This window comes from Mycteria americana, chromosome 7, assembly GCF_035582795.1.
Source record: "Mycteria americana isolate JAX WOST 10 ecotype Jacksonville Zoo and Gardens chromosome 7, USCA_MyAme_1.0, whole genome shotgun sequence".
Taxonomy (NCBI): domain Eukaryota; kingdom Metazoa; phylum Chordata; class Aves; order Ciconiiformes; family Ciconiidae; genus Mycteria; species Mycteria americana.
Window position 1 is genome coordinate 52,202,331 of NC_134371.1, and position 27,416 is coordinate 52,229,746.

The following is a 27,416-nucleotide window of genomic DNA, read 5'->3' on the forward strand; positions in this document are numbered from 1 at the left end:
TTCATTATTACAAAAAAGCATTTTATTTCCATTTTTTCTGGGTGTACTATATTGCAACGTAACACTATGCGGGTCTATTATCATATTAAGATTCTTGCTACAGAATTAAGAAGTTTCTCCATTTGGTCAAATTTCAAAGTTTTTGCTTGGCATTCTTACAGGACTTGTCACCACCTAAGCACATGAATTAGTGGAAGTGCCAGAAATGTGATATGAGACTTGGCACAGGCACTTTCCAATCAGAATTTGCAAAAGTTGTTGGGCTGGCTAGATGCAGGAGGTCAGCACAAATATCCATCCTAATTTTGACAAAGGAGGAGATGCACATCTCCAGATTTTGATTACAAAGTAGATTTGCTTTTCAGGCTTAATGTACAATTAAGGTTGTCTTCTTATTTTTGATGCACTCTTTGTCATCTCTGCTTCCATTACCAAGGAAGATTTGTATTATTTTTGAGCAATAATGTAAAATGCCTTGCTTCTATTCTGGAATTGTCTTACTTGTTAGGCACCTGATTAATGTAAGTAGTTATATATACTCATACAAACCATGCCTAAAGTATTATCCACAAAATGCCCATCCATCCTAAGTCAAATACTACAGGTCACAGAAAAGTCTAGTGTGCATTGCATGTGAATATACATAGAGCAGTACATGAATCACTGAGTAAATATGGCACTTTTACATATTTTCCTGGATGTCATACAGAATTAGGAAACAATCTTCTCTTAGCTGACGCATTTCTAAAATACTGTAATATGGTTTTGGAAAATACACCCCACAGACTAGACAGTAAGAAGTTTAGAAAAGTCAACAGTGCAGCTACCTGAGTTTGTTTCATTAAGTTTAGGCAATTAACAGTAATGTGATATTTTATCATTCACTGCGAGCCTGAGCGTTGTCTGCCCACAAAAGCCATGCTGCCTAACCCTGCTACAGATAAAACAGCACAGCTCTCCAAGCACGGGGCTCGGCAGGATGATGAACTGGCCTGGCAGCTCAGCACCTCCAAAGTGACTTATCCCACCTCCTCCTCGCCCGGGCCCTGGCTGCAGAGTCCTGTCCCCTTGCTACTCCCACCCTAGCATCCATCCAGTCCTTTGGAGAGTTGATCCAGCAGCAAATTAGTCCCTTTTTTTAAACTGGCTTAGTTTTTTGCTGGCTTAACAAGTTGATTTGTCCTGTGGAGGGATCAGACCAGCACCAGACCAGTAAAGGTACAAGAGAAGCAGCTGGTACATGTTGGCAGGAATAGGGAGGAGGCGGGAACTGCCCCTTTTTGGTGGCAGTGAGCTGTTAGATTGACTAAGCTGTCTCAGCAGACCAAACCCTTGGAGAAGATACAGTTATTAGCGCGAAAGTGCTTAGACCGGTATAGTTTATTCCTATGTAGAAGGTGAATAAAGATATACCAGCACAAGGCACTTTATACTCATGTAACTGTGTCCACATGAGGGGTTGCACTGGTGTAAGTATCATCAGTAACAAACAAAAAACCCACATCCCCTAAGTGATGTATTTACAAAAACGGCATAGAACAAGTCTCCAATCTTCAGTTATGAGGTGTGCATAATTTCCATTCAGAAAATAGACCACAAACTACACGAAACAACATTAGACACAAAATAAATTAGGGATTTAAAATGCCACATCTAGGAATATAAAGATTTTTTTAAAAAACTTTAAATGTAATCCCTTATTTCAAATCTAAGTAAGAGAACTATACAGCTCCACTGATTACATGGACATTTTAAACAGTTTACATTCATCAGGGACAACAGCACTTTGGTTTACATAATTAGGTTAATATGAGCAATGAAACATTTCTCTCCCTCACATTACCTCAAAGTGAAATACATTTAGACTATATATACTGCCAAGCTGTTCCAATAAGTGCATTCCATACACAAGTAAGAGTAGCTCTCACAATAGCTACATCAGTTATAGGTCTTCAATAGAACTAAATCAAACCCCTTTAAAAAAGCTTGCTTTGATTCCTTCATGCCTGACCCACTTTTGATTAATCACATGGATCTTCTCCAGAACATAGCCAAGCGCAAAAAATAAGTCTGACTTGGTACTGTGGCAAGCCCACATACCAGATTGCATAGCACACCCTGGATTCATGAGGAAATTCTCATTTTAGTTTGTCTCCCCACCTTTATAAGTCAGACTCTTAAAACAACAGTATGCTTTTGTACCAAGCTCAAGAACTCAGATTAACTGTAGCTCAAGACACGCAACAGCAGTTAGAAAACATTTAAGAGCAACCAACCTGACAATCATCAGACCATTACTTTACATAACTTTAAACAATCAGCAACTCAACCTCTGCAATTCATAAGCAGCATTGCCTCCTAGAGAAAGAAGTACTTATTCCTAGATATTCCTGCAAAGCATTTATCCAGTGCCTGCATCTGATTCAAACATGTTGTTGGATAGGATGAAGAGATCTCCTCCCCGCAAAATATTCTACTATCATATGGTGAGTTTTGATTAGCTTAAATTAGCTTGTGAGCAGCACATGAGTTATCACATACCTGCCAAACTTGCCTAAAAGAAAGCAAATGGCTGGATTAAATAAACAACTGAACATGGCTTCAGAGGATAGGATTCCCAGCCTGATGCATAATCATTACAGATTATTACATTATTTTAAAAAGCAGACTTCCAACTGTATGATTTCCAATTTAATTACTAGCTGGGAGATGAAAACATAGCCTTCATCACTGTCCTCTGGTAGGCTGAGACTTTTGAGAAGTTAATGTATTCATTTCATCTTGTTTTTGCAAATCTGCAAATGTTCCTGTGCTGAGCTTGGTTATGTGATACCCAAGCTCAATTAAGGAGCGTATTAGATGCTATTTCCTTGTCAGAAGCTTTACAAACAAAACATGATTGCACTTTTTCTGGACCCCATTCCTGCAAGGTGCCAAGCATCCCGATGGGCAAGTGAACCGAGCAGGGCAGAGGGCACTTGCTCCCTTGCAGGACTGGGTATTTCGTGGAGGATGGGTAGGGGATTTTTCAAGATAATGTTTCATCTCGCTGGGTGGACATTTCCAACACAGTGAGTTCATTGCACCCCTTCCATTCAAGTTAGCAGGAAATGGGCAGCCGCATCCCTTTGCACTGTTTGGAAAATCTTCAATGTGAGTCACTTTGGTCCTGACTCCTCTGTGAACTGTGACCTTACTCTTCCTGCACCAGAGAGGAAACCGCAATCACTGCCTCCTGCTCGACGCAGTGTGTGAACGGAGAGCTAGACTAAACTTGCCAAAAGGCCCTGAAGGAGTACTACGTGCTCCCTCAGACCCGCTAAAATACATCAAGAACCTTTTCTACCTGTTTTGACCATCTAAGAAAACCATGTCATAAATAAAAAAGGATGGTCAACCCCAATTTGATCTTGTTAGATGCTGAACACCTTCTACTGCCACTGAGAAAAGAGGAAACAGGGCATTCAACACCTGCAGCATCACCCCTTGAAGATCATGTCCTAAGGGATTAACAATAACCAGGAAGACAATATAATCATCTATTACAAATTATGCAACCCAAAGTATACAGCTTAAACACAGTTCCCCTGTTGGGATTAGGCAAAGGGAAAAAAAAAATCAGCAGATAAAACCATTTACTTTTACCAGTAAAAATTAAGTTACAGATACCCTTGTTCTCAGGGCAAAACAAACTTAAAAAATATTTTAAAACAGTGAAAAAATACGAGAAAATTTTATTTAAAAATATATGTACTCCTTACTTCAAATTTGTTTGTACAGAAAGGGTTTGTTTGAAAAAGAAAAAAATAATGACAAACCGAATGCATATTCAGAGTATGCACTTTCTACAGCATATTTGGTAGAAGCGTTATTTCTGTAAAACTGAGCGAGAGGAAGTTAGTTATTCAGCTTTCATTTGTTCCCTGACATCAGAAGGCAACGTTTCAAACAAGGTGTCCTCTACAATGAAACCAGTCCGCTTCAGAGCTCTACATTCACCGAGCTCAGGTGGGAGGATTTCAAAGTGATTGCCTTTAATATCCAAGTAGGAGAGGAATACCAAATTACCAATTTTAGGTGAAAGGACTGACAAGTTATTTTTCCCAATTTTCAGAGTCTTAAGTTTTTTGCAAAAGTATAGTTCATCTGGCACGCTCTCCACTTTGTTGCAAGTAATGGAGAAGTATTGTAAACTCTGCAGAACTCCTATTTCAGGTGGGATAAAGCGAATGTCATTGTAAGACAAATCCAAATATCTGATTTTGTTGCATAGGAATAGGTGGGATGGAAGAACCTCTATTTTGTTATGGCTGAAGGAAAGCCGCTCGAGACTAGTGAGTTTCTTTATATGCTCTGGGATGTACGTTATACTGTTGTACCACAGCTTTAGGATTGTCAGTTTTCGCAGATGTTGAAAACTTACTATTTCTTCAATGGATTTGAGGTTGTTTTCCTTTAGATCCAGTTCCTGAAGACTGAGAAGGCTGAAGACTGCATGAGGAATGCGCTCTAAATCACAATGAACCAATTCCAGCTGTGTCAGGTTGACCATCTTCTTCAGGTTGTTGAGCATCACTAACTTAGTGCCATCATTATGGATGCACAATTTTTGCAGGTGACTTGAAACATCGACTGCAGATTGTGGGATTTTGGACAAATTACTTTTTATGTACAGAACTTTAAGGCTTTTAAGTTCCCGAAAAGACTCCAGTGTAATGTTTTTGGAAATATCGTGACTTAGGGAGCCAATTAAATAGAGCTCTTCCAAATTTCTGAGGCCATACATCCAGTGTGGAAGTTCTCTGATGTCATCAAACTTGACACTCAAGATCTTGAGATTCTCCTTCAGAAATGCCAAGGCAGCACTGTGGATCTTCACAGAGCACTGGTGCAACGAGAGCTCCTGGAGATTGTCCAACTGTGCAATGGTTGCTGGTATCATTACATTATTAATTATTTCAAGTTTTAAAGACTGCAGCTCAGTAATTTCAAAAACTGTGTCTGGTAGTCCAGAGAGCATGAAAAGCTGTAGCTCCAAATGGCTATGGGAGTTTGTCTGTAGTCTCTGTCGCAGTTTATCTGCAGTCCACTCGTTGTTTAGGTTCAGCTGTTTCAGCTTATTTTCACTGACTTCAGACAAGAAGACAGCAAATCGCTTGGAATAGAGAGGATCATACTGATCGATCATATGAAGCATAAAAGCAAAGTCATTCTTTACATCTGGGATATCATCAATTCCTGTCTCTTGCCGAACATATTCAAAAGAATATTCTTTCAGTGAACGATAGAACAACCAGTATAGTGTGTAAAGGCATGTGAGGCCGTAGATGCTGACAAAGCACAGGTAGCAGTAGGAAAGTTTAGAGAATAGATGTGCCATCGTGTGATTACAGCAAAAATTCTTATATCCTGTCATGTCTTCTATATCAACGTTACAGACTACTGTAAAGTTAACTTCTGAGACAAGTGCTGTGTTGTAAGCAATAATAATGAGGAATTTAATTACCTTAAGTACAGTCTGGCGAACATACATGACATAGAGTATATCACCCTCCTCAACATGCAGTCTAAATTTCTTCACCTTTTCAAACAGTGCTTTGGCCTGTTCACCTTCTTTCTTATCTAATGCCCCAGGCGTTCCCTTATCCACAACTAACTTCTCAGGGATTGATTTTAAAGACTGTGTCTTGACCAAAGTGCCTTCAGTGCCTGGCTGGATAGTATTCGACTTGTTTATGTTGTTCTTCCTGTTATCTTTCTCTTCAGAGTCTTCCCCTGACACTTCGGATAAGGCTCTTGTTGTCCAGGGAGAATCGAAACATTTCCCAAGTATTGAAATGAAGTGTTCAATTTTGGAGCTCGATCCAGGGAATTTGAACCAAAAGTTACTACACAGCATGAAGACCAGTGTGTGTATAAGGACAAGGTAAGGGAAGTACTTGGCATACCAATGCAGGGCACGTTCATAGCACACCTGATTTATAAAGCTGTATTGCTGAAGGTCCAAATCAGTCTTCAGTCCTTTCATTTCAACTGTAGCTGGAGGGGTGGATGGCTTGGGTGGAGGAAGGGGGGTTGTATCTGGGACTGTGTTAAACACATTTGAACTATTAGATTGGTTCTGGCAAGGCTGTATGCGCTTTGGAAGGCATATTATCTTGTCTTGCATGACCTGAAACACACAAAAAGTTACCTTTTAAACTGATGTACAAACAATGGTGGCAGCACCAATGGGTAGCTGTCCCTGGAGTTCCTCCAGCTGCCAGGCATTCCTCCCCACAGCCTGGCACTTTGCCCCACAGGCTGTGCTATTATCATTATTATTATTCCCAACAAGACACTTGTTCCATATGCCAAGAACTAGGTCACACCTTTTCATCTATGGCTAGCTTTCCATAATTTGAATAAGAGGGCACCGAGATAATCCAGAAAAAGGAAAAGTGTGGGTAATGCTTCCAGAAAAGACCAGGGATCTCCTGCATTGCTCTCCCCAGAGACAGACTGTTCTTGCCAGGTGTATTCATCCTGGCTACACGATGTCCAGAGATAGCTTAGGCTTGAAAGCAGCATAACTGCATTCATGTGGCTGTATGCTCACACTGGGATGTCTTATCACACCAAAAATGGCTGACAAAGAGCTAACATGGGCATATCTATGCTGGAACATTATTAATCTTCAGTCTTAATAAAGACAGATAGGGATAATGGAGAATTGACGGCATTTGTGTACGTGTATGCATGGACATTTTTATTCAGTTTCTCATACATATACATAGAGTCCTCATACCACACGCCTGTGGGAAAAAACATAGCTCTATCCTTCTATCCTTGAGTCTGTCTATAATGCAAAAAAAAGCAACTTTCTTAATTTGGGCTGGCCATCCATGTTGGCAGACTGAGGTCAGAGCGCCTTTAGGGACCAATCACCTTAACTTGGGATAACCCTTTAACTTGGGATAAGAGTCTGAGTTCAGTGCAAGGCTCCCTATAGGTCTGAATTTAAAATGCTAAGCCATGTGATAAACCAAGGAGTTTATTTGCCCTGAATGACTAACTGGGATTAGCCCAAACTAAGAATGTGTGTGTAGTGTAGATGTATCCTTTGACATCATGGTTGTTGAAATCACTGAATAGAGGGTATGCAACAAGAGCTACTAAAATCAGATCCTCCTTGATGATCCACCCTGGTGCAGGGAGATGCTGAGGTGAGACCACATGTGTTTTGAATTATATCAGTGCCATAACTGTTGACACGTCAAAAACTCCTGCAGTTAATCTTTGTCTGTAAATGCTATTCTAATATACACCATTACTTACACCCTGGATTCATGCTTCTGGTAATAAGTTGGAATGAAAAAATCGCCTGTTATTTGCAGTGTTTCCACACATTATTTTCCAGTGTGCTTCATCCAATCAAGCAGGTAAACTTAAAAATAACAGATGTTCTACTTCGTGTGTGGAAGCGAACACTTAGCTACTAATGTAAAATTGAGCCTTATATAAACAGATTTTTAAACACGGACATCATATCTTTTCAACTGAAAATACTTGAAAATGGAGAATACAGGCAAAACTACTGCTGATTTCATGTAAAATTTGGGACATAGTATGTGAAAATCTTGGGCCATGTAAGTGAGCAAATTCCCCTGAAATGAGAGCTCTGTCACTGTGTCCCTTTAGCTCCATTTCTAAGTCATTCCAAGAAATGTGAGATCCATGTTTGAACTAGTACTATAACTTTCTATTTTTGTGGAGTCCATCCCAAACAGTACTTTCCATTTCTTTTCAGCTTATGGCTCTTTGTAAATGTAACGAACAGTTAACTAGCAAAATGTAACTAACAGCGATTGACAGTAATGTCAATTGTTTATGTGTAAGCATCCTCAGAGATGCTTTGGAATGGAAGAGGCATAATATTAGTTGTGGGTGGTGTTAATAAAATAAACACATTCATTTCAAATCTCTTTGAAGCATAGAGACAGAAAGAATATTAACATTTGCCAAATAAAGAAAAACAGAAATTACAAAAATTACATTTTTCAAAGTTCTAAACAGAAAAATGGTAACAAGTAAGAACTTAAGTCGATCATCTGTTTTGTTATGTCAAATTGTGGTGAAAACAGGCATCCAGGCACAAGCCAAACCAACAGCTCTTATCTTAGCTGGCACCGCTCCATCAACTCTAGCGCAACTCTGCTGATTTACAGCTGCTAAAAGTCTGGTCTGTGTTATTTGATGTTGCTACCTAAACAGCTTTAATCCTGGGACCAGCAAATTTTTGCTTTGTTCACAGTGAGCCCAAGAGATAAAACAAGACGTGACACCATCCTTCCAAGGACCTTCCTTGTTTGTGGTGTTCTTTCAGCACCCCCGAGAGCACCCGCCTCACCTCCGTCCCGTTTGATTTACCTGTAATGTGCACCCAAACACTCCGATCATCAGCATGGCGACGGAGAGATAGTCCGTGAACACATCCCACCAGGGCTTCAGCACCCTGAACGCCGGCTGCTGCTCCGAGAACTGGCGAAACTCGGTCACGGGAATCATCGTCCTGCAAAAGAGTAAGGCCAGCGCTCAGCCTCCTGCAGCCCGTACCCCTCAGTCTGTGCAAGAAAGTACTTCTGTGAGGTTTGAAAAAATCTGATCTGGAAATGAGAAGCCCGGGATGTGGCATAAAAGTTCCCAGCTACTGCCCAAGAGGTCCCTCCCACACCCCGCCTCAGAAGAGGGATGCTCGTAATGTCCCCCTGCAGCTCCTGTGAGGAGGGGAGAGCAGGACCGGGGCCAAATCCCTCTCTGCATTGACTCCCACCATATCTGATGGGTCAATGAGGCCTTCTGCATCCCTGAAAATCATCCCCTTCTGTAGATAGAGACATTCAGCTTTATACATGTTAGCCTTGATCTCAAAGGTCTGGCCAAAATGCTTGTCCTGCACTCAAATTTCACAGGCTGTTTTAGCTATCATGTTTCATTCACTTCCATTTTATTCGCAGTGGTTTCAGGGATGCTGTGGAATATTTGTGTGCATACTCACTGCAGTTTTAAATCTACTATGTTTTGAGTGCAAGTTCCTAAAGTGCTTTAGCTAACCAAAACTACAAGCAGATCAAGGGCTTTATCTTCACCTCAGATGTCGGGGCTTACATCATCACCTCCTCTGAAATATCAGCTAACACATGAGCATGTACAGGCAAAGCAACTGATTTGAAAGCCTACAGCATATTGTGTAACTGAATCCCCGAGATCAAACCAGTACTGAAACTCCCCAGTAAGTCACGATGGAGAGAGAAATTCGCACGGGAATGGAACAAAAATACTCCCAAGAGCAATTTACAAAATTTGTCCTTTAACTAATATTGTAAATGCTCACACAATCACTCCACATCACAGTCATGTTGGAAGAGTCGATAATCCTGGTTCAGCTGAGCGCTGGGACCCATTGGTGTGGGTTTGGTGCCATCCAGCTGTGCACAGGCTTAGCGATAAGCGCACACTTGCTGACATGCTGCCCAGGGACTTAAGGGATTCAGTTCGTTTGGAGCCGGGGATCCGGCAGGGAAGGATTCAGGCCCTAACGGCTGCAATTCATCACAAGCGTACGGCCATCCCAAGCATTTAGAGCTGACTCCCACTACACTGGCCATACTTGAGTGGAAAGGTGCTCAGTTTGACAGCTTCTCAGGGACTGCTGTGCCTCTGCTTGCCCAGCTGATCCTCAGTGGGTACCACAGTCCCCGAAGGCACAAGGTGACATCTGTAAATGAACTTGGGTTAGTAGCTGGGCTGGGGCTTTGCAGCTTTCCGAGTGGGTAGGGTAAAAACTTCTTAACCCTTGCTCCCTGCTCCCCTCCCCTGGTGCTTTAAGCACTACTTGGCCAGGCAGAAGAATCTCTCTCTCAGCCTCTTGCCCTTCTAAAAGCTGTCCCCAGGATGCATGCCACGATGCCAGATGAAATCACGCACACCTCTCGCACGGCTGGCGATCCCCCAAGAGGAAGGCAGGCTGTCCTCTGCAGCACTTGCAAATTAATAGACCATCAGTGAAAACGACGGCAATGCAAGCCTGACTTCACACAGCCAGGTCAGAGGCTCGGCAGCATCCGTGCCAACAGGCCTGAATTGCTGCAGTGGTGCGAAGGAATGCAGCATTTGTTATTAAATTACACGCAGCCAGGAGCCGCAATTCTGATTTTTGTGTGCCTGTCTTGCAAATGCTCATCAGACACTTCAGGGAAGGTATACCTTTACAGCAGAGAACAGCTCAGGTAGCTGCTGGACAAACCTTTGTTGCCTTTCACTTTTCTTTTAGAAATACTGGTGGAAAAAATGGGTCTCATAAATTAGAGGTCCCCCATGCAGCTTTAAGTACATGCCCAGCACTCCTTCAGCTGAACCCAGGGAGAGGAAACCCTCCCCTGGCAGCTCCCAGCGGTGCCTGAGCTGAAGCTCAACATGCACTGGTCTCTCTTCCATACCCACAGGCATTTCACTGCCATTGGTAAGGAATTACCCTCCTCTTTTTTATTTCCACGTAAAATGTAGGTGATTGGCAATAGCTGCTGGTAAGCTTTAAAAAACCATTTTTCTATCAAGCATTGAAAAACATAGAAAATTCTTAAAGGAATATACTAATACAAACGTTAGCTAATCAGTTGCCATGCAACAGTCCTGCTCAAAGCCTTGTAAAACATATACTGCCCTCGGCTCAGGTTTTGAGGCCAGTTAGCTGACTGGAATGCCATTGGTACACCCAAGAACACATATCAACAGATTGCTTTAAAATCACGAGGGTTTGACGTTTTCTCCCCCCCCTCTCCCCTAATAATGGCTTATGGGTTCTTCTTCATCTTCCGATGCCACAGCCTCCAGGGGTCCTATTTGTAAGGTTTTTCCAAAAGTATAGACAATTTGAGTGTCAGGTAAGACACAATCATGTTTCCTACAGTGGAGCCTCTTGAGAAAACACGAGTGCTCACATGCACCAAAACATGCGGAGACCCAGTTGTCACTGGTTAGACGTCTAAGCAACTCTGTGGACCTGAGCCATGGTGTTATGAAAGTTGGCAGTACTGAAACAGGGGCAGCACCTGAGAGCAGATGGGACTGGAAACTATCTGGCAAATTACTGTGCAGGGACAGCTTTCGAGACCAAAAATTAATTTGGCTGTTGCATTTGATAGGTTGCACTCTGTATTTTTAGGGGCCTTTGTTGTATTATATATTTGCTTTATTTCTTCTAAGTAAGTGATGTGTGGGGAATTTAGATGAAGGCAGATAGTTTCTGGCACCACAAATACATGCTGCTCTGATCTCTTGTTCCCTTTAGAGGCTGCTGTTTGCATAGTGTGACTCCTCATTAGTAGAATGCACATACTGTTACCCTGGTTAATGGGCCAAGCAGAGGGAGACCTGCATACAGAAAGCCTCTCTGAGCTATGCTAGAAAACCCATCTGTGAGGGTGGAAGATTTGCAGTCCAACACCAGACATCAGAATCTGTCTGCCACTTATGTTTTTCTTTACTGTTAAATAAAGAAAACAAATGTTACTGAGTGATGGCAATGGTACTGCACATAATAATGGTAAATAAATGAACGATGTCTAACGACAGACAATATTTTTTACCTTCAGGAAAAAAGACATTCACAAGAAGCTTTAAATGGAGATTGGATGTGAAGAAGTGGGATAACCGTTTTCCAACATCCTCTGGAGAAACCCTATTGCTTCTCCCCTTGCTGCACTAGCAATAAAGAGAAAATGCTGGAAAGAAGTGCAGGGAAGCCAAGGCTTACCAGCGCTGCTGGTATCTGCACACAGAACAGAACAACACAAAATCGCTTTTTATTTGTCTCCCTCTTCTCTCTAGCTTCTTTTCCATTCTGGCCTGTCCAGTGACTGAAAGGACACCTATTAGCAGTGGCTCTGAGGCCTCAGAAAAGACACAGCAAGTCCGTGTGGCTCAGAGCAATCCTGAAAACCCCCTCCTGGCCATGGCCAGAGTCCGGCTCTTCCCCACTGCTACACCCAAAGCCGCACCACTGCCAGACCCATTTATAACCACACACAAAGCAGGTCTGTACAAAATAAAGTGATTCAGTCAATCATGAATTTAAAAAAATCAGGGATGCTAAAAAGTCACACTGCAGCCCAAATCACAGCGATCTCTGGGACACCACACCATCTACTGTAGATTCTTATCTCCTCTTAAAACAAGGAGGTAGAAGAAAAGGTGTTCAACATTTCAGCTAGTGAAAACTAAGACAGCGTTACTAATTTCAGTTCACTCACATTCAAAATGCTATTTAATGGCACAATACACCGTAGCTGAAATGTGGGATCTGACTTATGTTAAATACTATTCCTACCTACTTTAGGAAATATTGAATTGTAAATATTGGATAATTTTTCCAATTAAAATCAGAACTCATTCTCTTTTTTCTCTCTTGCATTTCTAATAATCCTCGGTCTCTAGAGAAAAGAAAACCATACATGAGATAAACCATCTGGTAGTCAGCTACCAGAAGGAAATAAAAAAGGAATTTGGATTAAAAAAAGTTGTACTGGCTGTTAAGCAGTGCTGCAGAAAAGAGCTGAGGGTTTGCCAAATTAAATAAAAAACCCAACCAAATAAAAAAAACCAACACCCCTCCCCATACCCCAAAACAGAGGGGAGATAAATTAGTAGGTTTTTAAATTATTATTTTAAAATTTTTAGGAAATAATAGAAAACTTGATGAGTGAAAATGAATACGTGATAATAAGATGAAATACTGGAATCCCGGTACAAGGAAGGTGTGATATTTACTCCAGCAGAAAAACTAACTACAGGAATCAGCTAATGCATGGGCGATTAGGAGCAAGATACAACGTCTTAATGTGACCTAAAAGAGCTAAGGAGAATAAATAGATCCAAGTCAGAGAGAAAAGTATTGGAAACAAATTAGGCAGTAAATCAAGACACTGAATCAAAGGATGATTGTGAAATGGCTGCACCATGGAGCAAACCAGCTTCTCAGCAACTGGCCTTCATCAGAGGGAATAAAGGAAAGCGGTGGGGACAGTTCGGAAGTAATGATGGCCCTTGCCAGTGCGGCCGAAGAGAAAAACGAGTGTGTTTTACAAATCGGGCAATCCGCGTGATGTGCACTGCAGAATATAAAGGAAATTAATTAATTAACTTCCTGCCCACTGGTGTCTCAGAGGACACTCGGGCGGGCAGCCCGGGGGGTTTCTGGGCAGGGACTGTCTTTGCAGCACTGGTGCGGCGGGGCCGAGCGGCACAGCCAGGGCTGCCGGGCAGCGGCCGAAGCTCTGCCACCAGCGCTGTGTCAGCAGGGCCTCTGTGCGAACGGGCACAGAGATGCTGACGAGCACGGCTGCCAGCTGTAGCTGTAGCTACCCTGCCTCCACCAGCGACAGCAACCCAACCGACCAGCCCTCCCCAGCCACGGCACAGCGTGCCCGGGCTGGCACCGCTCGCTGCCGGGGCTCTTCGGCGGTGCTAGCTGTCACGGCGCAGCCAGAAAAGCCCCGGGGACAAGCCCCGGCCTCGGCTTAATGCTTCGCAAGTAGGTGCTGTGAGCTGCTCCCCACGGCTTCATGGCCACTGAACTTCTGTGACCTGCCTTGCAGCAGCACGTGAGGGACCCCAGTCAGAGACAGGGCCCACCAAGCCAGATGGGCAAGTGCTTGGGGACATAAAAGTTTATACACTCATGATACCTGCCTGAGATGCGTGTGATACACCCCTCATCAAGCTGTATTCATCTTGCATCTTGAGAGACGCTTTACAAAGAAAAAACATATTAATAGTCAGAGAAGTGCCTCTCTGGTACAACCCTGAACAAAACCGCTTTTGGCTTCTAGCAGCTTTCAGGCCGCATGCTCCAGCTATTGCTAGGTGACGGCTGCTATTTTTAAGCAGATTCTCAGAGTAACTTCATTCATTTTATGGAGCGTAACTGCGTGGGGTGACACCAGCCCTCAGCAGAATCAGAGGGTACGCTGCTGGAGAGCACTCTGTTGCCGGTGAAAACTGCCGCGCCGCTCCCACTCTGCCCCACCTCAGCTTTCAAGGCACAGTTTGTAGAGACACTGCGATTAACAAAAGCACACTGAGTGAAACGGAAAGAAGTAACTGGGAGGCCCTGCCTTTATCTGACCTGCGGCAGGTCCGCTAGCACGCATTCCTCACCGAGGCAGACCCCCAGCAGCTCCCACCACCGCCCCCCGCCACGGCAAAATGGCCACCAGGCCGCCTGCGCCATGCTGTCAGGAAAGCTGCCGACTGCTCTGTGCCCTTCCACAGGCAATGCTCCATATTACCCGTTGACACCAGCCGGCCTGTGCCCCACCTGTGGCCTCCTTGCCCAGCAAAGCCCAAAGGCCTGTCCTGCGCCTTGCTGAGCCTCATGCGACAGAGAAGCGGCATCACTGCTGCTTTGTGTGCCGTAGGAGGGAGACCAGCACTTGCCAGAGCTGTGTTTGCCAAGCTACAGGTGTTATTCACCAGAAGTCAAGCCCTCTGCTATTTTATTCTTCCAGTAGCGGTTACTCAATCATGTTGCCATGCGTTGAAGCAATCACTGTCATCCATTGCTTGTTTTAGGGGAACGACCACAGCCGCACACCAGAATAGGGGCCCCTGGGTGCCAGACAGGCAATTAACATCCAGAATTTATCGGGTCGGTAGGGGCAGGGTATGAATAACACACCAGAGGGAAAAAGGAGGAGGAACGGAGCAGGAGGAGAGAGACAGTGCAGAAATAGTGACATTTACAACTGGGAAGCATAAAAATTTGGTGAGATTTCTTCAGCTGACTAGAAAAGATGTTTAAATGATCAGCCAGCTGACATTTAACCACATTTCCCTGACATCGCATCAATCCCCCTCAGACATAGGAACAGCACCTCCTGAGAGTGGCACAGAACCCAGGCAAGTCCCAGATGCTATGGACGTGGCCCTGACCCCCCAGAGGGAAGGAGCTTTCCCCTTGGCGTGAGGGCCTTGGGCTAGTGGCCACAGGGCCGCAGCCCGGCTGAGTACACTGGGAAGGGTCAAGAGATGTCCTCAAGAGACAATTCAGATTGGGACTGCTTGGCCTTTCACATCAGAGATCAACTGAAAGGAGAAAGCGCTGGGCTAGGCAAAACCCACCCTCCTGGCTGTTTTAAGCATGTGTTATGATAAATTATGAAATGCCTCTTGGGAATAGTGCTACAAGTAGGTCTCTGGGTTGGTTCTCATACATGATTTATCGCATATTCATTCTCATTAAAGGAACAGAGCACGGCACATATTTAACACACAACGAGCTTGTGACCTGGTAGCGGGGACTCAGCAGAGCCCAAGTGCTGGGGGCTGCGTGTGCAGGGGCTGCGCTCCAGTGGGTTTTGCTTTACACGGGACATGGCACTGCACACCCTAAACACCACAGCCCGCTGTCCTCAGTTGTAAACATTTGTTACTCTGCATAAATACCATAAAGTCGCTTTTCAGGTGGTTCCGTGCTGCCTGGCCTCAGCCGCCTTGGGCCAGGAGCTGAAGTTAAGCTAAAGTGCTTCTCAGCACAGGGCCCAAGGCTGCACTGAAAAGCAGAATTTTGCATTCTTATTTTGCCTGATTGGGAACTGCACACTGAGACAGTTAAATAAGCAAGGATAAGGGAGTTCTGCAGTCAGGTTCATGGCGATGTATTCTTAAATGCCCAATTTAAACAAAATCACTGGTCTATGCAGAGCCTCGGGGCTTAGGGCTACAGTCTCCTCTAGCTGGGGCTGATAGGCACAGCCTGGCACCAAAATGGCTGGGTACTACCATCATCATCATCATATTTTCCGTCGATTATAACTTTGCCAAATTTGTGGTTTTGACCGTAAAGAAAAACCTGTCTAATTTAAAACAAAATTTAAATGAAGATCTAGCCAGCAATTGTTCAAACCATTTCTAGAAACAAGCTTAGGGGAACAACATTAGACTGTGCACACTACAACACTTGCGGTCTTTTTACTTTAAACTTTCCAGACCCCTCATGTCCCAAAATTTGGCCTGTGTGTCAGGGACACAGTTTTTACTGCAGTGTGAACAGCTGCCCACAGCTGGCTAATTTATAAACCTTTGGAAACCGTGGTTTTGCATGTGTCCTTTGATCTCAGTAGCTGAACACTTCATCTTCGGTGCGTGTCCAGGAGCCCCTCACAGCTCCTGGCACTGCCCGTGCTGGCACCACAGATCACAGATAATGAACCTGCTTCACTTCATCACCTAACCAGGAGAGGACTAAAAGTGGACCCAGGGACAAGGCATCAAGTCTGGAAAACTGAGATTAGACTAAGGGGGAAATAAGATGATAAGGGCTGGAATTAGCAACCCCTAATTCCCAAGAGGTTGATGTTCCATCCTTATCTGTGTATTCTCACACACATTGTACACGCAGTGAATTAATGTCTGAACTACCCTGACATTTGCTTTTGGTAATTATCTTGCTATATGTTTGCACTGACCAAAATGTCCAGCTTTTTGGTAAGTGTAGGTGCTTGGTCAGTTCCCGTTAACATACAATAATACCTCTGCTACTAACTTCTCCCTGTATTTGAGGCATTTCAGGACACCAGTTTCCCTGCCAGGTTTTACAGCAATTGGTGTTTCCTGTAATATAAAATGTAATAAAAAATAATTTTTAAAAAACCCTGTCAAAATTTTTTGGTTGGAAAAACTACTTTGAATGCTGGCTGTTTGGGAGTATAGCAAAAAAGTATCACATGTTGCCACTTTTTCAAACACAACGGGTTACTTTTTGTTCCGTTGACTATACGGGAGATTTTCATAGGAAGAAATACCATCATTCTAAAGTAAGAAACACAAACAAATGATGCTGTTGCTTAAACATAAATCCCATGTTAAGGAACTGGAAAGCCATTAAAAACAAACCATTTGCATCGAAACAGTTATTTTTAAAAGTCCATGTGTTTACTGCATTTTCAAACAAATTCATCTTCTTGGGGCTGAGGCTGGCAAGGAAATGTGGCCTGAAGATACAACAGTGTGAGTCAGGAGTCCCCACTGGGACCGGCCGTGGGCTCCCTGTGCTCCCGCTTTGGGCACGCCACATCGACCCCCCATGCCGCCACTTCTCCAGCTGCAATACAGAAAGGTATCTACTTTCTTTACTACCTTTCATGGGAAATATGAATGAATAGTACTACAAAATCATAACACACTGCTTTTTCCCATTCTCTGCAATGGTTGAGTCTAAATTGATAGCATGTCAAAACTCCCTTGCAAAGCCACTGGAGTTAGTTTCATTTCATACTACACATTACCAAAATTACATCTCACAGTTAGTATTAGTTTGCAATCCGGGGAGCAGACAAAATACAATCAGCCCACAGAAGACATTATTCCAGCACCCACAATTTGGTGGTCCTACAAAACGTGTGCAACCCGTGCAGTTTTCACAAGGGCTACACCTGCGCCGATGTGGATGAAAGCAGGCTGGCCACGACAGCCGCTTAGCATAGAAACGGGGTTTCATTTCCAGGTACGCTGACTGGTGAAGGCCAGGCTGTGCCACCTGAGCTCCCGCACAGTCACAACCCAGCTACCGGAAAACTGCCTTCCATCACGCCAGCTGCCACAGCCGAGCTTCCCCACTGCCTAGGCTCTGCAGGTCCACGACCGTGGGCAAGACTCCAACGAATCATTGGGGATTTTGTTGCTTGAGAAAACTGAAAAGGGTATAACTTCCAGAAACTTGCTGAACACCTAGACCTTTTCCATTCTTTTCCCTCTGAGCTACTGAGGCCCGCACTGCAAGCATCCAGCATACATTTAGGTTTCAGCTGCCCCTCTGCCTAACAGCCAGGAGGGAGCGTTGTGGATTCAGAGGCGGCAGTGAATCCCCCTGCTCTGGGGTAGGTACCATCTGCTGCGGCAGTGGAAGCTCAAAGGCCTGAATCCAGAACTCAGAGGAGCCATAAGGGACATAAAGAGGAGACGTAAAGAGGAAGTAACTTTAATAAACTGCATTTCAAAATATACGCTGCAATTTCCACCTACACAAACAGTAAGTGCCGCTTTGGCGACGGATCCCAGACAATAACCTTGTTGTTTGTTTCAACTGAGTCATAGTACTTTTTCATGTATTACACACCAAAAAGACTTCCTATTGTCAGCAGCTCTTTGAATTCTACTTGGTTGGACTGAAGACAAAAAAATGTTCAGGGCCAGATTCTGCCAGATAAAGTCTAAGTTAAATCAATAGGAGTTCTTTCTGTACCAAGCACATAGACCTGTGTGGAGATTTGGCTCTGCTGAGCTATTTGTCCAAATCTAAAGAAAAGCACACTCTACGCATTTCCATGTCAAAGACTACTTCAAAGGCAATACTTACCATTTTTCAGCTCTGGGAGTAACATTCTTAGTTTATCAGGGCTATCACTCAAGCTGCCGGCCCTCTTTCCAGAGCTGCAAGATGTTCTTAATGCCAGTAAAAACCTTTAACAGCAAACCAAAGCACTGAGCAAGAAACTATCCAGTAAGTGGCATTTTAGTACTCCTGAAATTTGTCTAAATGATTGAGAAAAGTAAACTCACATCAAGTTTTAATCAAAGTTACACCAGGTTTTCCGCAAACACTTATTTAACATACTCAGATAACAAAGACAGAAATGATGCTGTAGAATGTCATAGGACAGACAATATTACACAACTCGGTGCCATTCATTGTCAAAGGAATAGTCAGGGGCCTCAGGCTAATAAAAGTGCTCATAATAAAAAATGTTCAGCTCATATAATGAAAAATTAATTCCTAATTGGGACAGGAAGCACAAAGGGTCCTTTCTGAGTCTTAAGCAGCTCAACCATCTGAAAAGTTAGTTAAAAACTTTTTATGCAGTGACTGAGCCAAAAACATTAAAGAAATGCCTGTTTTCACGATTTGCGAGACTTTTTCATATAAAGGATCTTTTCTGCTCCCGCTTGCATGCTACACAAGAGAGCTTTCTAAACTTTGCAATAGTCTCATAAAACATGGATCCCAAAACGCCTGGATAAACATACAGATATTCGCAGCCTGACACACAGCTGATGAATTTTCTTCCCCCCAAACCATCCTTTGTGACAAAAATTCTCGACAATAAAGCTCACAGTCTCATCCATACTCCTGAAGGAATAAGGACTAACATAGATAAATTCAAGGACATAAAATGGATGTGATCTACACGTACTTGACGATAAACACGAACAGCTAGAGAATCAGAATTGCTATTCACATAAGATGACTTTTAAAGACCATAAACTTCAGAGATGTGGAAAACCAGAATTATCTGCCTAAATTCTCTATTGGCCTTTTTCAGCGCAGTGTCCAGCCACAGCCCACTGAAGAGGGATTAGGTCTAAACTCGTTCCACCAAGAAGTCTGCTGCTGCACCAGAAAACAGGAAGAAAGGCTGTTCCCATCAAGCCCAACTTCGTGAGATCAAAGCAGTTGCTGGGGGGGGTCTGACCACTCTATCGCAGGTGTGCAGGTCTTTGAAATTATGTTGTCATGGGTAAACGATGGCAAAGAGCAAATACTCTTGTTAATCACATTACACTTATCAAAGGGCTTTTCTGACAATTTTGTCTGGGAACACCCATCTTGGTCTATAAGCTTGCATGAAAACTACCTACCCCTGAGATAGCTCATCAAGCATTCACATCAACTGGAAAATGAGATGTCTAACGGTGCTCGCTCAGCACACCAAACCTGCTTTCTGACAGCAACCTGCACTTCTGAGCTGTTCCATTCTGCTGTAAATCACACGTATATCAGCATCTTACACCGCTGCATGCTCAGGGCAGGGCTTGACCTGTGCTCTGCTTCACCATATGCGCCCGAGCAAGCCATTAATCCAAGCTCCCACCTTGCTTTCAGTGACGAGTAAATAAAACTGGAAGCGTTCTCAGCACTTCAGCAGTCTTACTGCTGGCTTGCTGAAGTTTGGATTCCCACCAATACAAAATCACTATGTGCTATTGCCACTGAAGGGAGACGTGAGCTAGTGTCTCCATTTTCAGCAGATCATATCTTAGCCCAGGATTTGAAGTTGGTATAAAAGGCTGGATGCCCCTCACCTGAAAGTCAATGGAAAAGTTAAAGTTTACTTTGACAGAGAGAGAAATGGAATTTTTAACGCTACTCTACAGGACCAAATGTTTTCACATCTGCTGGTTCAAATTCAGTGGAACTTTGTATGCTCGCTGTGACAGCAGCCTTAGCAACTTTCCATGGAGAACGGTGCCATTCTGCGCCTCAGGGGAGGCCTTTGTTTAACATCAAGAAAAAAACCACGCACTGTATCTCAACGCAGGATTCTCCCAAACACATGGAAAATGTGCAAAGCACATACACAGCACTATCCTACCTTTTAAAAATCTGACCTGATCAAACACTAGATTGCAAATCAATCCTTCATGGGAGATGGAAACAGAGTGGACACAACCTCCATACTGGAAAAAAATGCCGAAAAAATCATCCTGGTCCAAGCCTATGACTCTCTGGATGATACAGTTGTGAAGTTTATGCTGTGTCTGATTAGCTCCTTGTGTCAGGCACTAAAACGTAAACTGAATACAGTGCCGGAAAGCGGATCCAGGGTCTGTCAGGTTTAAAGACAGCTCTAAGACACTTTGCCTGCCTGGGGATGGGAAGACAGCGATGCCTGCCCTGTATTATGAATGAAAGCAATGGAGCAAATGGCATACTTACACATGCCCGAGAAGGTGAATCAAACCGAGTATCTTCCTAGCGGGAAAGAGATCTTAGGAACACAAACCCCAGCAAAAGTCATTGCACTATAGCTTGAATTTGCATCAGAGTTTTGTCGCACAAAACCCCTGGGCAAACAGCTAAAGGATGAAGAAGAGAGTAAAGTTTCCATTATGTTGAGCATGTGAAATCCAACACTTGTTAACATTCTTCTGACAAATTATTTTGGAAGGAGAATGGCTTCTTTGCTTTACTAAGTAAGGTTTTAAGGAAAGTATTTTGGGGTTCTCTTTTTTTTTTTTTCTGATGCAAATTGTTTCATTTTCAGGGTTTTCTTTAATATATAGCCCCTCCCCTGCCCTTCACAACTCTGTGACAATGAGGGAAGTATCTTTTCACTAAATTTTCTCAAAGAGGAAAAAATCCTGTAAAATTAAACTCTAGCTCCTGTTATTATGAATTGTTTGGACGGTAATCGAAATTTTTTTTTTATTTCCCCCAGCATTCAAAAAGGCTTGGGCTGGGAAGTGCATTTCTGCTGGTGAATAGGGGCCACTTCAACCAGTTGCAACTGAGGTCAATGGACAATCAAGGGAACTGCTCCTCCCAGCACTCTCTGACCCAATTCATTATTTTGCGTCTTACTGTGTTGTCACTCTGGTGCTAAGGCCACCCGAATATTGTTTAACCCCCTCTACTGCCCAGCCCGGATGCCGCCCCCCTCCCAGTCAGAGCCCCTTATTGTGGGCCTCAAAACCCAGATACCAAGGTGGGATGCAGCTGCCTCAGGAAATCAGCTCGAACTGGTACAGGAGCTGATTGCAAGATAGCACCGAGCACCGAGGCAAGGAACTTGTGTGAAGAATTCAGCAGTCTCTGATTTTGTTCTTCGCTGACAACCGGCACTGCCCTTTTCCAATACTGGGCATACAAAGTAACTAGATTTTTAGGCCTTCCATCAGAAAGTTTCTTTCTAAAACTGCTTACAAGAGTAAATAATAATAAAAACCCCACAGAAAGTTGTGTTACGGTAAAACCTCCAGCAAGGCCTGTTAGTGTTCAGACTGGAAGAAAACAGCATCACGGCTGCCACACATTTAGCAAACTCAGAATGCAACTGGAAAAGGAAATGATTCAGAAACCACAGGTGCTCAGCACCAGGCTGCTGGGCCTCGCTGGCAGCCCCTGGGCACGGGCACTTGCAAGACAGCAGGAATCCAAGGCCAGGTTAAAATTAGGGATCAACTCGGAACTGTGCTCAGCCCGGCTCTCGATGCTGATCCGCACCACAGGGGCAAACAGGCATTTCCAGGAGAAGAGTGAGCCCAGGGGAGCGAGTACTACCCTCCTGACCGCTTTCATCATGCCAAAAATAAAAGTAAAAGCAGGTCTAACATACCAGGGGGGAGGGGAAACATGCATACTTGATCGAATTGGGAAGGGAGGATCTTTTTTTTTTTTTTTTCATTATTTATTTCCAACGTTGCCATCTTTCTGTCCGCTATCTGGCAAAGCACCTCTCCGCCTGTCCAGTTTTTTACAGCATCATTCAAGCCTACAGTGCTCTACGGAGCAAACATGTACACGTGTGTCTTCAAACGCTGCTGCTCATAATACTGAATCTTTCCTCACAGAAAGTACTTATTCCAAAAGTAAAAAAATTAAAAAGGCAAGCTATAACCCACATACTTATCTGCGCAATAAAATTCCTCACTTTTAAACATTTTCACCCGAATGAAATTCTAGTAGGATACATTCGGCAGTCTTTCATAAGCCTCTCGTTTTGCTTGGTCAACTGTTTCCAGCGAACTGGACAAACTGCATTTCGTGAATAATGAACAAAACCGCCCATCACACTGCGACAAGGCAGAGCTCTTTTTAAACCGATTTAAAATCAGGACTGGGGTTTTTTTAAATCTCTTCCAAAACAGAGCCGTGAACGCCGGAGCCTCGCAGTGCTGCCGGGGGCCGCGCTCCCCTCCCGACCCGGCGGCAGGGACCCGCCAGGACCCTGCGGGGCGCGGAGAGGCTGCGCAACCCCGCGGAGGGACCGCGCTGCCCGCATCCCCTCTGCCCGCCGGCGGGCGCGGTAGGAGCGCGGCTGAACCGCCGCCTCCCCGTCCCGCTCGCAGCCTCCCCGTAATGCGGGTAGGTTTGGGGCTTTTTTCGGGGAAAATACCGTCGAGGGCTTCCCTCGAGCCGCCCGTCTCCACGGCGACTGTTTCGCCTCCCCCCCGCCGACCCCGCTCCCGGGAAGCCCCGCTTGGCTCCGGGCCGCCGCCCCGCGGGGCACCCCCGGGGCCGCCCGACCGCCGCGGGCCGCCAGCGGGGGGCCCGTCCCGGCAGGGGATGGGGTAGGGTGGGACGGGATGGGGCGGGGGGCTGCCGCGGCCGCCTCCCGGCGCCCCTCCGCGGGGGAGGAGGCGGCGGCGATGCCCGATAAAGTTCGGCTCCCCCGGCGCTGCCCAGGGACGGGGGCGGCACCGCCGATGCCGCCGGCGGGCAGAGCGGCGGCCCCGCAGCCGCTGCCTGGGCCGGGCCGGGCCGGGCCGGGCCGGGTCTCTTCTCCCCGCGGCGGCTCCGTCCCCGCGCGGCCCCCCGGGGCCCCCTTCCCGCGGCGATGCCCCGGCCCCGGCGCGGCCCCGCCCGGCGCGGGCAGCGCAGGGCCCGGGGAGAGCCCGGGGAGAGGCAGGCCGGGCGCGGCAGCGCCTACCTGGTGCGCGTCCGGGCGGGGGGCGCGGGGTCACGGGCGGCGGCGGCCGGGCGGCAGCGCGATCATGCCGCGGCGCGATGCGGGGCTGAGCGCGGCGGGCAGGGCCGGGCCGGGCCGGGCCGGGCGGGGCGGGGCGGGGAGGCCGCCCGCAGCCGCGCTCCGCCCGCCGCCGCTCCGCCCCCCGCCGCCGCGGGGCCACGTCTCCGGGCTGACGCAGGCGGCGGCGGCGGCGGCCGGGGGGCGCCGGTCGGGCCGGGCCTCCCCGCTGGCGGCGGCGGCGGTGCGGGCGTGCCGCCCCGCAGGCCCGGCCGCGGCGGGCGGGACAGCCGCGCTCCGCCCGCCCCCGCCCCCGCTCCCGCGGAGGCCGGGCGGGACGGGGGCCGCTGACGGTAACCGGCAGGCGAGGCCTCCGGGAGGGCCCGCGGCATCCCCGGCTGGAGCTGCGCGGCGGGGGCTGGCTGAACAAATGCGGCATAAACAGGCTGGGCCTGGGGGCTGTTCTCGCTCCTCCACAAAGTGCAGCGGGTGCCGTGGGAAGTAATTACGGGTGGAGGGGAGCCGCGAGGGGCCGTCCCCGCGCTGGCGGGCGGCTGCGGTCCGTGTCTGGGGGCGGCAGCAGCAACCGTTGCGGAAAGACCTCGACCTCGGCACGCAGGGCCGGGGAAAGACTATAAAGAGAGCAGGCTGTAAAGCGCCTGGGATTGCATTAACAATAGAAAAGTGTCTCGGAGAGTGACAATTGGAAGCACAAACTCCTGGCCCAGCAATTCAGAAAGCGCAGACTGAAAACTGCTGCTGAAAGAAACCACATATTTGAAGGGACTTTTGTCCAACATTTCCAAGAAAGATTTAGATCTCTGGCAGAGCGAAGAGACGGGACAAATTCTGCATCAGAGGGAGGTACTTGCCCCTAACCTCAGGAATAGCGTGCGTATCCCCTTAGGGACAGTACAACTATGTAAACACAGAAATACAAATATATGAGCCCACTGGGGGGGAGTTAATGGAAACAAATACAACATGAGGCATCACAGCTGTTTTGCTGCAAAAATATTAACTGGATTGGGATGTGGACCGAAGGTCTGTCATGGATAGCTGTGGGTAATTCTGACTTCACGTAATTTCTGACCCATCTGCTTCAGGGACTGCTGAGGGCAGACTCGGGTTCCTCATTTGGGAATCACTGATGTAATCTGTAGCTGTGGGAGTTCAGCTCATCGTTTGACTGAAGTGTTTGCTTAAGTGCTTCGACGTGCAGAGCTGCTTTCCTCAGCTGAAGCCTCGAGGCTTTCTGAGGCACCTCGAGAAATGAGGGTCTGAATCTGGCTGGAGCTGGAAGATGGCATAGCTCTCACAGTCCTTCAGAGCTACCAGCCTAAAAGATTTCAGCAATATTGCACCATGATGTAATTTTAAGTGTTAGCCCCATGGTTTGCGGGATATGGCTGAGGAGTAAAAGAGGACAAGTGAGCAAGGTTTCCATATGGACAAAAGCACTGGGTTTCTTTTTTGAGCTAAAGAAATGGTTACGGTGACTGCTGTGTTCATTTTCTTTTTATTGGTTTCTTTCCATTACTCTTAACTCCTGGCAGCAGCTTAGAGAATCCCTCCCTATCCTGGATGGTTTCTTCTTTCAAACATTTGCAGGCAGTTGGTCTGTCCACCCTTTTATCATCGCTTAGGTCATTTAATCTTTTCTCGTAAGTCAGTCCCTCCCGTTACCTAATCATGGTGCTGCTTTTCCCTGAACTCCCTCTCAGATGCTCGTTTATTTTGCGGTGACATGGTGGCCAGTAATCCTGCCATTGTTAACGTTTCCTGTTGTGGACTTTTGGGTTATTTTTGTTCAGAGTTGCTGCAGTACTTGGAGGACTGAGCTAAGCTTCCCCTGTGAAGAATAATTACAGGCAAGGTCTCTGATACTGCAATAGAAAACATGGTCCATGGATACCTATAGCTGATGGGTTTGGAGATGGAGGCTTAGTGCAGTTCTGGTGTGTGAGCTTCTGGTGGAAGAAGGCCCAAAAATTCATGTTTGATATTAAACACACAATTGGGGCTCCAGATACCTTTGCTCCACTGGAAAGATTTTGCTGCCTGCAGAAAACTGTAATGTATTTGTGAATTCCTGCATTATTTTCTTTAAGGCCATCTAGGCAGGTGAAGTCTGAAGTAATTTTGGGATATTTATTTTACTAAAAGTATTATTTCTATCAAAATGATAGGCAACAGAAACAGGATTCAACCATCTGTATGACTGCAAGTTTTTGACATTCTTTGATTTCAGATTGCCTCTTTGTTTTTCATTGACTCCAGAGGAACATGGGACAGGTCACATAAGAAATGCCCTTACTGCAAACTTAGTGCATTTGCCTTTACTGTCAACTGTCCTATTCTGTCGTTCATAATTTACAAACTCCAGAAGTGTTACTGCTGCTACTGAGTGCTACCTTGCAGTACTTACGCTACAACAGAACCAAGAGCAGCGCTGGTTTGCACCCAAGTTAAAACTATCACAGACCGGCCTCCAAACCCAGTGGGACACAGGGACGGATCGCACCGTCAGTGCTTACGTGACAGTTATCCCCCGTTTGTGTACCTGTGGGCCGATTCCCGAGTGTGATCCAGGTTCAGGATGCCCAATCCTGAAGTCCTTGCTCAGCACCAACGCAGCATCTGCCAGGATACAGCCCCCACCTTCTACTGATTCCTGCTCAGGGTTTTGTTGGTTGGTTGGTTGTTGGTTTTTTCTTCTCCAATCCCTTGATAGTGTGAGGAAGCACCCGGAAAAAACTCAAAGCCATCCCATACCCAAAAGTGTGGGGTGCCAAGAGCAGCCCTGAAGCTGGGGCTGAGGGGACGGTGCTGTGCAGAGCTTGACAGACCACAGCCCCTCTCAGCTTCAGGGGAGATCAGGGCAAGAAAACAGGGGTTTGAGTGCAAGAGCTTTGTCTATACTTGGAAACACACCCACAATGAAAATGCTTTTCATCAGTCATCTATCCAACAACTGTTGAAAACAGCATAATCTGCTAACACAGAAAAGCTAAATTGCTTTCAGACAAAGTACTGAAAAACTGCTTCTGTGATTTGATTCAGCTCGAATCCAAAATGCATGATTTGACAGCTCTAGTGCTTCGTAGCTGCTTGAAATTTCTGTCAAAGTTTATCTTTTCCCCTAGTTTGCTTTTCTCTAGTTTTACATTTTAACCCCTCTCCCCTCAGATTAGTGTTTTTGAAATAGGAATTTTAAGTGCACCAGATGTTTAAATAATAGCAGCACACTGGAAATACAGACTTTTAAAATAAATTGCATGGATGCTATGGGCTGAGTCTGGGCAGGAGAAGCAAAGCTTCAGAGCAAGGTGAAGAATATGCTATCATTTCTTAAGCTGGCAGCATTTTCTATGTACTAAAACCTGCTGTAATCGGAAGGAAAACACTGAAAGGATGTTTAATCTCATGAGCTCTTTTGTTGTTCGTAAGTAAAGAGGAGCCACGTTCATCACTGGCATGATTGCAATGAAAGCAGTGCAATTACATCAGGGAAGGATTTGGCCCAACTAGTTCTCTGTAGAGAAGCTATCTACAGCTGCCCCTACGTACCTTGTATTGTGGAGAAAACAGAGAGCTAAAGACATGCCAAAAGAAGTAGGACTAACTCCCATTTTCTGACCTTTGGCTGAACCGGAGCTCCTGGATTTGAACGATGGTTTGTTTACCTCTGTTACACTTCTGATCATCATTAGGTTTTCTTCAGTGATCCGTCTGAAAACATCTTCCTAAGTGGGGAGCTCCGCAGCTCCGCTTGGGGCGGCTATTGCAGCTCTGAGCCACCGAGCTGTGTGCTTCACAGGATACAGCATCTTAGCTAATTTTAGACGTGATGCAATGAGTGGGGGTAGCTCACATGAGGCAGGAGGGATGGAGCCCAGCAGCCAGAGCTCAGAA

General features: G+C 45.8%; 1 protein-coding gene across 3 annotated transcripts; it reads right to left on the bottom strand.

The window, feature by feature from the left end:
- LRRC8C (leucine rich repeat containing 8 VRAC subunit C) lies at window positions 1-27,310 on the bottom strand. Of its 3 annotated transcripts, none has more exons than XM_075508437.1 (3): window positions 27,142-27,310; window positions 8,410-8,551; window positions 1-6,172 (listed from the first exon to the last, which is right to left on the bottom strand). In XM_075508437.1, exons 2-3 carry the CDS (start codon window positions 8,545-8,547, stop codon window positions 3,902-3,904), a joined length of 2,409 nt encoding a protein of 802 aa, XP_075364552.1. In that variant the 5' UTR covers window positions 8,548-8,551; window positions 27,142-27,310; the 3' UTR covers window positions 1-3,901. The 3 variants fall into 3 exon arrangements, with proteins under 3 accessions (XP_075364552.1, XP_075364553.1, XP_075364550.1); XM_075508438.1 differs by having other exon boundaries at window positions 27,188-27,306; XM_075508435.1 differs by lacking the exon at window positions 27,142-27,310 and adding an exon at window positions 23,466-23,618.
- Window positions 27,311-27,416: the final 106 nt, after the last annotated feature.

Coding starts and splice junctions, on each gene's coding strand:
- LRRC8C (XM_075508437.1), bottom strand. CDS start 8,547: ATGATTCCCGTGACCGAGTTTCGCCAGTTCTCGGAGCAGCAGCCGGCG. Junction 6,173..8,409: donor TGTTTGGGTGCACATTACAG/GTAAATCAAACG, acceptor TGTGTGTTTCAG/GTCATGCAAGACAAGATAAT.